The sequence below is a fragment of the Apus apus genome, chromosome 4 (assembly GCF_020740795.1).
Source record: "Apus apus isolate bApuApu2 chromosome 4, bApuApu2.pri.cur, whole genome shotgun sequence".
Taxonomy (NCBI): domain Eukaryota; kingdom Metazoa; phylum Chordata; class Aves; order Apodiformes; family Apodidae; genus Apus; species Apus apus.
This window is the reverse complement of record NC_067285.1, coordinates 102578037-102592155: the sequence shown is the minus strand read 5'-3', so window position 1 is coordinate 102592155 and position 14119 is coordinate 102578037. Positions and strand designations below refer to the sequence as shown.

Genomic DNA, 14119 nt, shown 5'->3' with positions numbered 1-14119 from the left:
TGTAGTTAAGTTATGTAACTGCTCTGTGAGGACCTGGAATGTAATGATTTGGGATGGGATGTTAAAACATGGATACTGATACCAAGGGGCAATAAGAATATTCTGGAAGACTGGAAATACAAAATCTCAGCAGAACACCTTTCCTGAGGTGCCATTGCAAAAATAACAGAAGCTAGTACTAAAGCTAGTACTACCCTTGACAGAAATGCTAATTGACTTACAAATGCAGTATTCATCTGCAGGGCATCATCTGTTATCCAGCCTTCTGAGTGAAGTGTCATAAAAGCCTGTTATACCAGAATCTCTACAAAGCAAAAAAATTACCTCTGTTTAACTGTGCTTAACCGGATTACATTACTATGAGGTCCTGCTGAAAACAACAGCTAAAAATACTTCAACTTCCTGGTGACTGCTTTCCATATACTTTTGACCTATAGGTATATTGGTACTAAAGCAAGAATGGCTCAGGACTGTAGGCTGTGACTCTGCAAAAATGAATGTGGAGCGGTTAGTTAACAATGAAGATGTTCTTATCCACCAAAAAAAATCATAAGTGACACTTACAAAAGTGTTCTACTGCAAGAGAATTCTGCATTTCCCTAAGTGGAGTGGAATTTAAAACAGCCCTCAAAAGCTCTACTGTTGTAGAAATAGATCTACCTCTGTAGGTAGCTAATGAGTGGATATTAAAAATGTGACTAGTCTACAATATACTTAGAAAATTTTTTTTATAATTGTATTTATATTTTTTTTGTCTGTGAAAAGTATTATTTTACACCCTGTAGAGATGCTTTTGCTTTTATCCATTCAGTTGCATTTTATTACCCAGAACTGAGAATTGAAGCAGGAAATGTAGGTCATCTGAACCTTGTAAGAAATGCGCCTGGGGCACTGGGAGCTGTGAACATTGTGTTTCCCATACAGACACTTCTTGGTTATGACTGTTTTTTAAACTATAATATAGGTGAACTGGCAGTTTCTTCTGAAGTTAACATGCTACCTGTGTGCACTGCATTTACTATTGTCAGGTGTTAGGGAAATACAATTTCTTTTAAACTTCCTGAATATTCAGACTTGTGCTGTACAAAGAATTTTCTTATGTCTCATGTTCACAAGCATAATGAGGGTTATGAGTAGCCCATAACAAGCTCTGCAGTATTATGAGAGAAAGGTTGAAGTAAAATGAAAAAATATCACTTAAGTGTCTAGATGAAGAAGCTTTGGACTTTTTTCCCCTGTACCTGTGTTTTTGCTTGGTGTTTCATGACTCATTAACAACTTCTCCTTCCAAAAATAATGTTGATGCACTCAAGAATGAATCAAGACTGGAATGCTGAATTCTGGATGACACCATTTAGTAAATTTTTCTTGTTACAAGGTTATTTTATCCATATTTATTAGTTGAGATTATGAGTGTACTTACTATTCCTCTTGGTTACTGTTTATTACTGTAAGACTCACTGTTTATTACTGCAAGATATAACTCCCCACTTAATTTCATGTATTCAATACAAAATACTTTTTAAAAACTTGCAGTTCTTTAAATGAATGATTTTTCACCAAAAAGAAGAGATTGATGTACTCATAAAGTACATTCTTTAAATACAAAAAAGCAAATAGAAGATAAATTGCAAACTATGATTGGAACACTGTTCAGTTGATTTGTTTCCCAGGGACCTCAGAAATTTAATTCTTAAAATGCCTGGCACAAAGGGAGTAATAATTTTTAATAATGTTAAATATTTTGATCTCTCACATGGTGATCCTGCAAACCATTGAACAATTTATTCAAATCCAATGATTGAATCATAGAATCATCGAGGTTCAAAAAGACCTTCAATATCATCAAGTCCAACTGTTTACCCTACACCCCCCAAATACTAAACCATCTCTTGAAGCACCACATCCACCTGTTTTTTGAACACCTCCAGGGATGGTGCCTCCACCACTTCCCTGGGAAGCCTGTTCCAATGCCTCAACAAATCAAGTTTCTTTCTTTTGCTGTTGTTCTTGTCCTTGAATTACAAGTGCTCCTATACTTACCAAGTAAACGGAGACATTTGCTAAGTTCCAGAGATTGCAAAAGTGGTAGAATCCCTCACTCTTTCCTATTTTTTTTTTTTTAAATATAAATTTTCTTAAAATGATCATAAGATTTGCATTAAGTGCGTAGAATTCACAGTGCAGGAAGTGGTTGTTTTTCTTCATGGAGGGACTGTAGTGTGGGACTGTGGTGTGGGACTGTATTGTGGTAACTTAAGGAATTTGCCCCTTAACTGACATATGGTGAGTTAATAAATAGGTTGGTTTGTTTTTGTTGTTTGTTTTTTTTTTTTGTCAGAGTAGACTGTTTTTTCCTTCTTTTTTTTTTTTTTTTTCTCAGCATGTTTAATCCTGTTTTTATTTATTTATTTTTATACTTTTTTTATCTTCGCCTTAATCCAAACAGCAAATGTGGGTATTCAGCTAGAATGGAACAGAAGCACTTGCTGGTTTGAGCCCTTTTATTTGAGTGTAATCATGAATGCTCTTCTCCTGTAGTAGAAGATGTATCTAGGGAAGGGTAAAAATGGAAATGTTTCTGTGCCCACCAGCACAGCTTGATGGGTTGTGGATTTGTTGGTTTTTTGGTTTGTTTGTTTGATTTAATTTTGGTGTGGTGGTTTTTTTTTAAATTATTATTATTATTTTTTTTTTTTAAAGTTTTCTAATGCTTTTAAGATAAGAGATTGGTTTTCTCCAGGTTTGGTGTCTAAGCTTTTATTTTAACTGAAAGGTACAATTTTTTACTCTTGTGAGTTACAGGAAAAAATGTTTGGAGATTCCCATTTTTTGAAGTTCTGAAGGGTGCTTCAATGAGTAGTGCTGAACTCCTTATCTTTAAGGCTAAGTTAGGTGCTAAATGTAATTTCAACAGCTTAAAATAATGCATCTTATATTTAGAACCCCCACATTTTCAAAGGTAGAAAACAGCATTTTTCTGGTACCTTACTGTGTGACCTGATTTGTTAAAGGATTTGAGTGATGTTGACCATGGGACAGAATGACCCCTCTGCAGTCATTGGGAGTTCTAACATGACCAGGACTTCAGAGATAGGTTGTCCCCTGAAGTGTAAAAATGTACTTTTAGATGTTCATATTGAATCATCTAGTATCTTTGTAATGTGCTTGGGAACATGGTATGGTCAGGAGAGATTACTGTTACTGAACAAAATATACGTGGTAATTTCAAAACACTCCACATTTCAAATCTCTTGTTCTCTGGATGTCATATATATCCACATAATTTTCTCATTTTACTGGTGGAAAAGCAAGCATATCGACCACTTAAATGTTCTTTATTCTGAACTGTAATTGACACGAGAGTGTTGCGGGGAGCTAAGGAAGTTAAAATCCATGTAGCCAGGCCAATGAGAGATGGTTTTGGTTTCCTTAGCTTAGTTAACCATCTACTGAATTAAATAAAATATAATCTGGTTCAATACACGAAAGCCATTGAGGTGCTGGAGTGTGTCCAGAGAAGGGTAATGAAGCTGGTGAAAGGCCTTGAGAACAAGTCCTATGAGGGAACTGGGGCTATTTAGTCTGAAGTAAAGGAGGCTGAGGGGCTACCTCATTGCCCTCTATGACTCATGGCTACATGAGAGGACGTTGTAAAGAGGTAGGTGCTGGTCTTTTCTCACAAGTAACTTCGTAGAACAAAAGGAAATGGCCTCAAGCTGCCCCAGGGGTGGTTTAGACTAGACATTAGGAAGAACTTTTTCACTGAAAGGGTTGTTGCTGCCCAGGGAGGTGGTTGAGTCATCATCCCTGGATGTGTTTAAAAGTCATGTAGATGTGGTGCTTGGGAATATGGCTTAGTGCTGGGCTTGACAGAGTAGGGTTAATGGTTGGACTTGATGATCTTAAAGGTCTTTTCCAACCTAAGTGATTCTGTGATTTCCCCTTCCTGCACTGTAAATGTTGTGCAACTATGATAGATTGATTTGCACATCTATGTTGTTTTGAATTTTCTTTATAAATCAACCAGAGAAATAACACAACTGATTTTGAATTCAGTTTTCCCATACAGTTAAGGATTTTGGATTAAATATATTGATTAAATAGTCTTTAATTTAGCCTTTAACATTGTAGTAACTCCATAGATTAGTAGCATGAAATTCCTTTATTAATAAAAATACTGCCTGAATTTTCTTCTACTCACTGAAGAATTCTTTGTTTCAAGTTACTGTAAGGATATTGCTCATTTATTTTTCTTGAATCAACAATTATGTGTAAAATCACAGTGACACCAATGTTATTTGTTTTGTGAGTTAGGTTTGATATATAAACAAAATTAAAATTTAACTCAGTTTCCTGTTTTTTCAGAAATTACATATTTAAAACCACTCTCTATAATGATTGTAAGGAATAGATTAAAATTTATTGCATAGAATAAATCAATAGTTTATTAAGTCTAGAAAGAAAGACTTCTGATATTACAAAGCAAACAAATGAGTTCATTTAACTTACTTTAGCAAATAATTGGTCTACAGATGGTCTTTTTTCAGTTGCTTTTTATAAATGAAAGAACTCTATGGGAATGTTGTCAAAAAGAGACTTGGTGTCCTGAGTTCTGTTCACATTTCATCTGATTTGACTTGTTTTGAGCAAGATATTTAACTCCTTGTTTTCTGTTAACCAGTTATGAAAGAAGAGAATAAAACATGTATTTAGTTGAACTCACTCAGGTCTTGAATAAGATATTTCTATTTGTATGCTATATTAATCATAACTCCAAAGAGTTTTATTTCTGTGGACATCTGTTTACAGTGGTGAGGGTATAAATAAGATGATGAAATACTGTGTAAATTCTTCCTTTCTGATATGTTTATTTAAAAGTCTGGTACACTCTGCAATATAATATATACTACACAGATCTTCAGTGTGCTTTAAAACTAAATGTTAAATCTGATGTTTGATTCTGGTCGATTCTGTAGCCTAATTCTGTTCCCACTACTCTGTTTCTTCCAGGACATGAGAGACTTCTCCCATGATGGCAGAGACTTGTGTGAAAGATTTTGTTGAAGGCTATGTGACACTTAAATGCTAAAAGCAGAAGACACTAGCTGGAAGCTCAGTGTGGAGCCAAAATTTTCTTTTAAACTTCAAAAATAATTATGTCAAAGAAAGGTCGTGCCAAGGGAGAGAAATCTGACATGGAGACTGAAGCCCTGCAAGCTGCTAATGAGGAGCTAAGAACTAAACTAACCAACATCCAGATAGAATTTCAGCAAGAAAAAAGCAAGGTATTTTTCTGTCTATATTTTGTGACCATTATTCATAATTGTAGCACCGTTGAAAACCAGCAGAGCTTGAATTTCAAACTAATTCACTACTAAAATATGTTAGACTAAAAGAAAAATATGACAAATTAGTGAAATCAGAAGAACCACTGATAAACTGAAATTGGTGCCAACTATTTTAAATAATGTGCCAAAGGAAATAGATATTGCCAGACAACCAGTCACTGAAATTTGCAGTCACAGCAGTACAAATGGCAGTAGTTTGGTGTGACCTAAAGGCAACAAGGGAGTTTTGTAGTTGATCTTAGCACTGAAGACTGTATATTGTAAAAAGAAATGTCTTCAAAGTCAAACACTGGCGCCATATTCACAGCATGTCACTTTAATGCCTTTGGAGTATGCAAATTAATGGGAAATCATCTGTGTAGGGGTCCTGATTTGATTTGCTGAGGTTCTTGTGTGCTGGTGCTCTGAGCTGTTCAATGATGCATCCATTTGCTAATGACACAGATCCATAAATATTTGTCTATTTAGCACATGTTCTAAATGTATTTGAATAATCAACTTAATTCATGAAGTACATATATGTTTATAAAGATTAACGTTTACTTTTCTATATCTCTTTACAGTAGCTTAAAAGTTGGGCAAGCCAATTAGGTTATTTCTGTTCTATTATATTATTAATCTCTGTTAGTGCATTTGACTTTGCACAAGACAGTCCTGGAGATTAATCCATGTGGAGATGGATTTTTCTGAGTTTGGTGAAATTGTGGCTGCAAGATTCCCAAGGTCTTACCAGTGGAACAAATACACAGTGAAAACCTGTTCACTTTATGTATCACACAGCTTTGTTCTAGCTTTGTTTCTTTATACTGGTGTAAAAGTTGGAACACATAAATAATAATATTCCTCTGTGTTCCAGTTTCTTTAATAGCCTGGTGTGATACTCAGCTTTGAATGGTATTATTTTTCATATTTTAATTAAAAAAGAATACAACCCCCCTCCTCCAAAATATAATATTCAGATTTTATTTCTTACAGCACAAGAAAAAACTGTAAAGCCTTAATTCTAGTTTGACTAATACAATAGATTCAGTATATATCAGCCAGCCAAATCTGTTGCCTTGGAAATCTTTCTTCTTCGCAAACTAAAGCAAAAAGTCATACTTCTTAGGGTCAGCAGTGTTGACGAGTGAGCAGAAAAGTCAGATTTTTTTTTTGCTATAAGCTTCTTCAGTCAACTTCTCCCACTCTTCTTTTATATAATAAGAAAGAATTATAAAACAAGAGTGGCACAAAGTACTTCTGATTCTTAAAGCCACAGCCTGTGTAATTTACTAGTAGCTGGTACTCTCTAAAATAGAATCTACCAGCTGATAAATTGTATTATTTCACTGTAATTTTTAGTGCCCTGGTGCTTCTGTTTAGGAGACTTGTTACCTGATGGTACATCACATTTACATTAATAAATTTTTCTTTTTAGTTATTTAGTTCTATCTTCTATTTTGTTCTGTATCACTTTTTATGTAGACATACAGATGTGAATTTTATTATAACTTTTTTTTTTTTTGCATTGAAAAGAACAAATTATTGTAAAGTAATCTTATGCTTTGGATGGAAAAGTGAATTAATTTTGAGTGTCTAAATTACTCAGATTCTAAAAAAGTCTACAAGAAGATTATGTGAACCTAAGAAGAGTTTAGCCCTGATATGCTTCTGAGTTTAATGCTGTACCTGTACCAGTATCAAGTTTAGCTCTGATTCAGTTAAGAATAAATTGTAGCTAGAATACCATGACAGGTGTAGGTACACTTTCTATAACTACTCTGCTTGTTTATCTATACCCAGTGTGGTAAGAGTTCCTGCACTTTGGTTATGTGTTCATCTTTCTACAGGTTGAGAATTTCATACTTGGACTACTGAGGTTGCTCTAGGAGACATCTGTGTCTTGTGCGCATACATGTGCAGGGAAGTGTGAGGGCTCTCACACATCATGTGTAGGTGAACTTGAAAGAGGAAATCACAGAGTGCTCCAAGATCCTACTAAATGCATAGTGCAGTCCATACTAGATTCTGCAGCATGTTGGAGCATGTTCCTAGGAGGATGGGGGGGAAGAGGTATTCAGCTTCTTCCCCACATTTTCTGTGGTGTTTGCTTGAAATAATTTAACTAGGATTGGGCATTGTAGTTCATTTTCCACCATCAGTGCATCAGCCTGTTCTGTCCATGCAGCAGTTGTATAGGATGCCCTGACTGACAAAAGGAGTAAATTAAAGCCATAGAGATTTTTTCTCTTTAGACTGTAGCTTAAAAATTGGTAACAAAACCAACAGAAATTTCCACTTAGTATCAGAAATGTAAAAACACTGTGCCTAGAGAATTCTGAATAAATTAAGTGGCTTTCTTGGCACAGAGGTAGAAGGGAATATAGTAAAGCTGCTAGAGAGACAGCTCTGTGGCCTGTGGGTCATAAACTGTAGTAGGAAATGTGACATACTCTTGTGGGGCCAATTCATTTAATTTACATCTCCTAAACTATTTTGTCCATCACATATATGCCTATATTAAAGATTTATCTGAGGAGAAACCTTATAATTGATGAGAGACATCATGAATGGAAATTAGTTTTAACATTCTTCTGCTTGCAAGATATGGCCTTCTTTGAAAGAAAATTTTACCCATGAGACATCCAAAGCTTCGTGCGTATTTTCCTGGTTCATTTTGTTTCATTTATTCTTGAGCCATTTAAAGAAATTTCTCCTGTAAAATTGTCCTACTCCATGCTTATGTGATGATCTGCAGATCTTTGAATATGCATAGTTGTGGATCTTGTTTTGGGCCTCTGGTGTATGAGCAGCTGGATTCATTTATGTTGCTATAGGGGTGAAGGAAAAGCTGTGACCCTCCCTTGGTTCCCTTTTACTACCTACTGTTTTGGGAACACTTGTTTGATGTGCTTGGGCAACCTGTTGGTATATAGCCTGTCCTCCTGGGTTTACTGCCATCAATGGAGAGCCTGGAGAAGGAAATCCATGAACTGAACACAAGCTCACATACCACTCTTTCTCTGCTGATGAAAACATTTGGTTGGAAGACATAAAAAATGTGGGTATCAAGTAACAAAAAAAGATTGGCAGAGCATAGAAAGTATACTCATTCTAACTGACCCTTGCAGTCTGGTGCTATCACTTAATCTTCACCATGTTCTGCAATTTCATTTAAATATCCATATTCTGCTTGTGATGGTATATTTACAGAGTTGAGATCATAACACATCTAGGAGTTAGGGTAAAAGAGATCTTTCAGCTCACTTGCCACTGTATCACCTCACAATTTTATAGGTTGTTTTGTAAGTCCTCAATGCTTTTCCCAGATTTCTCTGTGGGGTTTTCTTTTGAGCTTTGATGTCAGATGCTGAATCTGTGTGTAACAGTGATTCCTTTTAAGTAGAAAAACCCCAGCTGTTTCCAGTATACTAAATTAACAAGAAAAAAGAAAAAAAGAAGAAAAGGCATAACATGTCATACTGTCAAAACAGCTTTATTTACCAGGAATTAAAAAAGTCATATGGAAAAGAGTTATGGCCAGTATGTATGGAAGAACTCTAAATACAGCTGTTGATTTTGATCCTTTCTGTCCTAATAAGACCTTGAAATTGCTCTACTCCATTGCAGGGAAGAAAATTCAGGGTATTGCTGTAGATGTTGCTGCAATTCAGTGAAGCCATTTTTAGTAGCACAGTATGATAGATAATTTGCCAACTGTTTTCTTTTTTTATTTTGTGTCTTTTACTTAGATGATCACTTCAATTTAAAAAAAAGCGTAAAGAAGTGCTACTGAATGTCCTTTCTATTCCATTCATGTTAGACTATGTGACTCTGCTTTTGAATGTAAAAAAGTATTAGAGAACCTTTCTAGTGATGGGAGAATCCCTGTGGAGTTAAACAAGAGTGTGTGAATCTGCTGTTTGCAGTGGTGAAAATAATGTATTTGAACACAGGTTATCTGCGTGTGCTTGTGGCAAGGAAGGCTAAAGGTATCCTGGGCTGCATTCAGAGGAGTGTTGGCAACAGGTGGAGGGAGGTGATCCATACCCTCTGCTCAGCACTCGTGATTTAATTTAGCAAGGCAGAAAATACCAGTTTTATTGGCGCTGTCGTATGCTGCCTGACTTTAGTTCCTTATTGGCTTAATTTCTTGGTTATGCTTCGTGTTCTGCCTATGAACAGAGCAGCTTTCTTAATTCAAAAAACATAAATGAAAAGAGTTCTGAATTTAAAAAAAGACAAATTGCTTTAAAGTTTAGATTTATTTTGAAATGGAGACGTAGGCATATGGGAAAATGCCACACTACTATTTTTATTCAGTCAGTTGCTCTGGAAGCCACCAGACATGTACAGATCTGAATAGTGTGCAGGACAGAAGGATGGAGGGAGTGCAGGAAGGACATGAAAATGTAGATACCTTTTCTTCTTCTCCTGCTCCAGCCGGTTTCCTTTATCTGTCTGTCTGTCTATCTATTTATTTATTTTAATCTAGGGTAAGTCTGAGTTGGTGTATTCTCAAAGTTATTGTTGAAAATAAAACGATCGTAACACCTTCTGCATAGGGAAAGTTTGCTGTCCCTGCAGGTGAAGTTAACACTGGAAATCCTACTGGCAGTGCTATGGTTTTGATGAGGAACATGTCACTCTCCTTTTATTGTCACACTTACTTGAAGTAGTAGTATTGAATTCATTGGGTGAGTTGTATCTGAGGCTTTTGAGTTAAGACATCCCATTTTCCTAAAGCAAACACACAAATGTGCCTGTTTAGATGCAACCTGTTTTCATTAAAAGAAGTAATGAAAGTTTCTGGGCCTTTTCTGAGTTAGTATTATTGATTTAAATTAACCCTTTACTTTTGTTATGACTGTAGAATCTAGCACCATGCAAAAAGTGATTTGTTTTAATTATACCTTCATAGTAAAGGATAGTCTGAATATTAGCAGAGATCTCCTGTCCTTTTTGTACTAATATGAGATAAAATGCAGTTCTGGCTTAGTTCAGCATAAATTAAAGGCATTGTGTGACTACATATCCCAGCTTTGTATAGCACAGATTCAAGCTGTCTGGGAATATCGTGGCAGTGACTAACATCCTAATGCTCAGTAGTCTCTTCTTACCACGAAGCACTCCTTGGTATGTGTGTTTGTATTGCCACTCAAGGGTAAAACACAAGTCTTTGAAATCTCAGTCTCCGACTTTGCTTTAAATGAGAAGTACACGTGTAGAGCCCTTACTGTGGCAGTCGCTGTGGCAGGGATAGTAGAAAGATGTTACTGATGTTAAGCACGATGAAATACATTCTAGCCTTGCTGGTGTGCTATAACAGAGAATAAAAGACTTCTTTTTTTTCCTTTCCTTTCTTCTAAATTGATATGTAATCCCACTGGGAAAAAGCATTGCTTTCCATGCAGCCTGCTGAACATCATTTTATAATGAGGTTTCATCACAGCGGGTATTACTATAATAGGCTATAAGACCTTTCCCCTACTCCCCCTACGACCCTTAGAGTCACTGGCCTGTATTTTCTGAAGCGTCTGGGGACTGTGATGAGCCTCAGTTTTGGGGTGTCTGGTTTAAAGTCTCTTTAATAGACTTAATTTTTCAGAAGGCCAATTCTTTTGGCTTTTTGTAGTAAGGACTAGTCCATTAAAGTAGCAAAGAAATTAAGAAGTAAAAAATAAATGTTGGGTTTTTTTTCCTCTTCCCCCTGCTCCTTTAATTTGGCTTTTATTCCCATTGTTCCTACTGACAAGAACAGCCTGTTGGTGAGAGCATCTTTCTCTGTATTTCTTCAAGGAAAGTTCCTTTCTCCTGATAAGGAGAAAGTATCTTAGGTCAAGTAGTGGATTCTGGTGTAGAAATTTGGGACTTACATACTAAAGACAATATATGTGTGAATTAGGAAATATGTGTGTAAATTAGGTAAGTCTGTGCCTGTCTGAGAACCCTGTCTGTAAAACAGGGGTAGAGCTGCTTGGTTGAATTAATTGAATGTGTGTGGATATCTAAGTCACTGTGAGCATCCACGGAGTTTTATACTGCAAATACTAGAAGGTTTGCTAGTATTTCCTTCCCAGCATAAATGCAAACTCTTTTCTTTCTGTTTGATTGGTTTGCATCTGCCTGTAGGGTGCAGTAGAGGGGTTATGGATGAGAGTGGTCTGGGGTGATTGGTGGAGGAGATAAGGAGCGAACTAGAATGGATGCCACTCAGTTTTATTTTATTACCCAACTAGTTGCTAGTAGCACAGCTCCACAGCAGATCCCTGGGCCTTTCTCTTACCCTGATTCTCCAGTTGTTTACTAGAGAGAGAAGCATCAGATATGCTATCCTTGTGAATATTCAGGATGAGTTTTTAATGATGTTCTAGGAAAAGCTCTCATGAAGACTTCTAAAAGTGTGGTAGCAGTTGTTAATCAATGTTTTGTATGAATGTTCCAGGTGGGTAAATTGAGAGAGAAAATCCAAGAGGTTAAGCAAGAAAGGGAGCAGGAGCAGCACAAGCACACTGCCTATGTTTCTGAACTGAAAGCCAAGCTCCATGAGGAGAAAACGAAGGAACTTCAGAGTGTCAGAGAGCTACTGATCCGGCAGCATGAGCAGGAGGTAGCGAGAATGGTGAAGATCAAAGATGGTGAAATCCAGCGTTTGCAGTCGACAGTCAATGTCCTGCGGGACGGGGCAGCTGACAAAGTGAAGACAGCCCTGCTGAGTGAGACGAAGGAGGAGGCTCGCAAGGCCTTCGACGTTGAGAGGATGAAGCTGCAACAGGAGATCTTGGAGCTGAAATCTGGCAAAAAGCAGCTTGAAGAAGCTTTGAACAATATTATGCAAGCAGATAAAATGAAGGCTGCTGACCTGCGCATGGCTTATCAGTCCCATCAGGATGAAATCAATAGAATAAAGCGGGAAAGTGAGAGAGAGATCCGCAGGCTGGTAAGTTCTTTAAGAAATACTTATTTCAATTTATAGCAGGTTTTAGTATATTGCTGTATGTGCCCCAAAATATCAAGCTGTTCTTTTGAAATGGCATCTTTCATCAGTGCTGGTTATTACAGTAGGCCAATATTTTGGCTGCTTTCTCTTCCTTACGGCATAGATGAACCTTGACTCCCCTGGCTAGCCCAACTCAATCCAAAGCTTTATGGCTGATGAAATGGAGTATAAGTGAGCCAAGACTTTCTAGGACAAATTTTCTCAACAGATCAAAGAAAGAGGTTTTCTCTTTCCCACCTGCTCAACTTACTAAGTCCCATTATCAAAACAGTCAGCATTTCTCATTTGACAATGCAAGAACACCTTTGTGAAATGGCAAAATTAACTTTTTAGAGAGCTTTTATTTTATATTAGAGGAACCAAATATGCTGAACCAAGACATCTTTGCTTCTTCTGTGTCATTGTCCATCATTTGATTTCTAGCATTGCTGCCCTTCGGTATTTTTAAAAATTTCTGTGCTTTTTCTATTGCAGCAGAAAAGTTAGGGCCTAAGACAGCAGGCTTTTTTCACACTTTGTAAACCCTAGGACTTCAGCACAGATGGCAAACTATGCTGTTTGTATAAAATAAAAAAACAGACAATATTTCCAAAAAATGGCTGCCCCAAATATTTCATATTGTGCAGCTTTGCAAAATGTGAAGAATCTAAGATGGGTTGTTCACAGTAGTACATTTAGAGAGTTCATCATAAAACAAAAGTTCTGTTTCATACCATGGTATTTTCCATGTGTATATCTGGTTCTTAACCTGTCTGAACTAGCAGTACAATAGCTATGCAAATAAATCTAGAACTATTATAAGCATAATTGTTATCATATATCGATTAGTACAGACTTCAAGTGGAATGAAACATCAGTTGTCTTAAGAAAAATATTGTATAGCTTCGTGTCTTCTCTTTATTTCTTGCATTCCTTGGGAAAAATGATGGTGAGGGCAAGCTAAAAATGTGTACTATGTGTTTAATGATGGTGGAGAGCTTATAATGCAGTTAATGTTTATGCTTTAAATAAACTGGAGGTTAATAATTTCTCAGGGGTATCATTTCCTTGGTTAATTAAAGACCACTGCAAAGATGATAACATGAGGTTTCTGTAAGCATTGTTTCTTTCACATTTTCCTCCATATAACTAGTAATTTAAAATTCTGTCTACAAACTACAGTTAATTTTAAAATGTCTTAAAGAGGAGAGAAAGTTGCTTGTGGTTTTTTTTGTGGGTTTTTTTGTGTGTTTTGGTTTTGGTTTGTTTTGGGTTTTTTTGTATTTAGAGAACAGTTTCTGGTTGAATTTAACCTTCTCCAAACCAGGAAGTAGGGAGGTGAAGCACCATAAATTCTCCTTTCCCAGATTGCCCCAGTAAACACATCTATGCCGTTATCTCTGGGGCTTATCATAAAGGAGCCACTTTTCTATTTCAAGAGTGGATGCTTTCAGCCTGCTGCAATATGAAGAATTAATTCAAAATTATAATTGGAGCCTTACTGGGCTTCTGTGCATCTAAAAAGGTGACTGTGTTGGGAGAATGTGCACGTAACTCCTGTTACCCTCTCCCAGCCCCAGAGGAAGCCTGGTGTCAATCTTGGGGACTTTCACTGGCAGTGTTCACATCTTCTTCTCTCCCCTCAGGGGAAGTATAGGGAAAAAATATCTGGAGACTGATGTTGCCTTGTAGTGCCTTGACTCCATTCATATAATGAATTCCAATTTTTTCATTAAATTATATGTTGTTTTTATGAAAGTGAAGTGTTTCTTCTAGAGATTCATAGCATATTTAAGCATTTTTTTATTGC

The 14119-nt window shown here is 36.5% G+C and overlaps 1 protein-coding gene across 4 annotated transcripts in view; it reads left to right on the top strand.

Annotated features, from left to right (window-relative positions):
- JAKMIP1 (janus kinase and microtubule interacting protein 1) overlaps window positions 1-14119 on the top strand; it is a 122534-nt gene that overhangs the window by 41600 nt on the left and 66815 nt on the right. For 3 of the 4 annotated variants that reach the window (XR_007889484.1, XR_007889483.1, XM_051619567.1), the window contains 2 exons: window positions 5014-5288; window positions 11776-12270. Coding sequence is in view for 1 of the 4 variants with exons in the window: in XM_051619567.1 (XP_051475527.1) it covers window positions 5160-5288; window positions 11776-12270 (624 nt within the window). In the remaining 3 variants the exon portion in view is untranslated. Of the gene's footprint in view, window positions 1-3606; window positions 3662-5013; window positions 5289-11775; window positions 12271-14119 lie in introns of those variants that run through there. The other variant, XR_007889485.1, reaches the window with a different exon arrangement.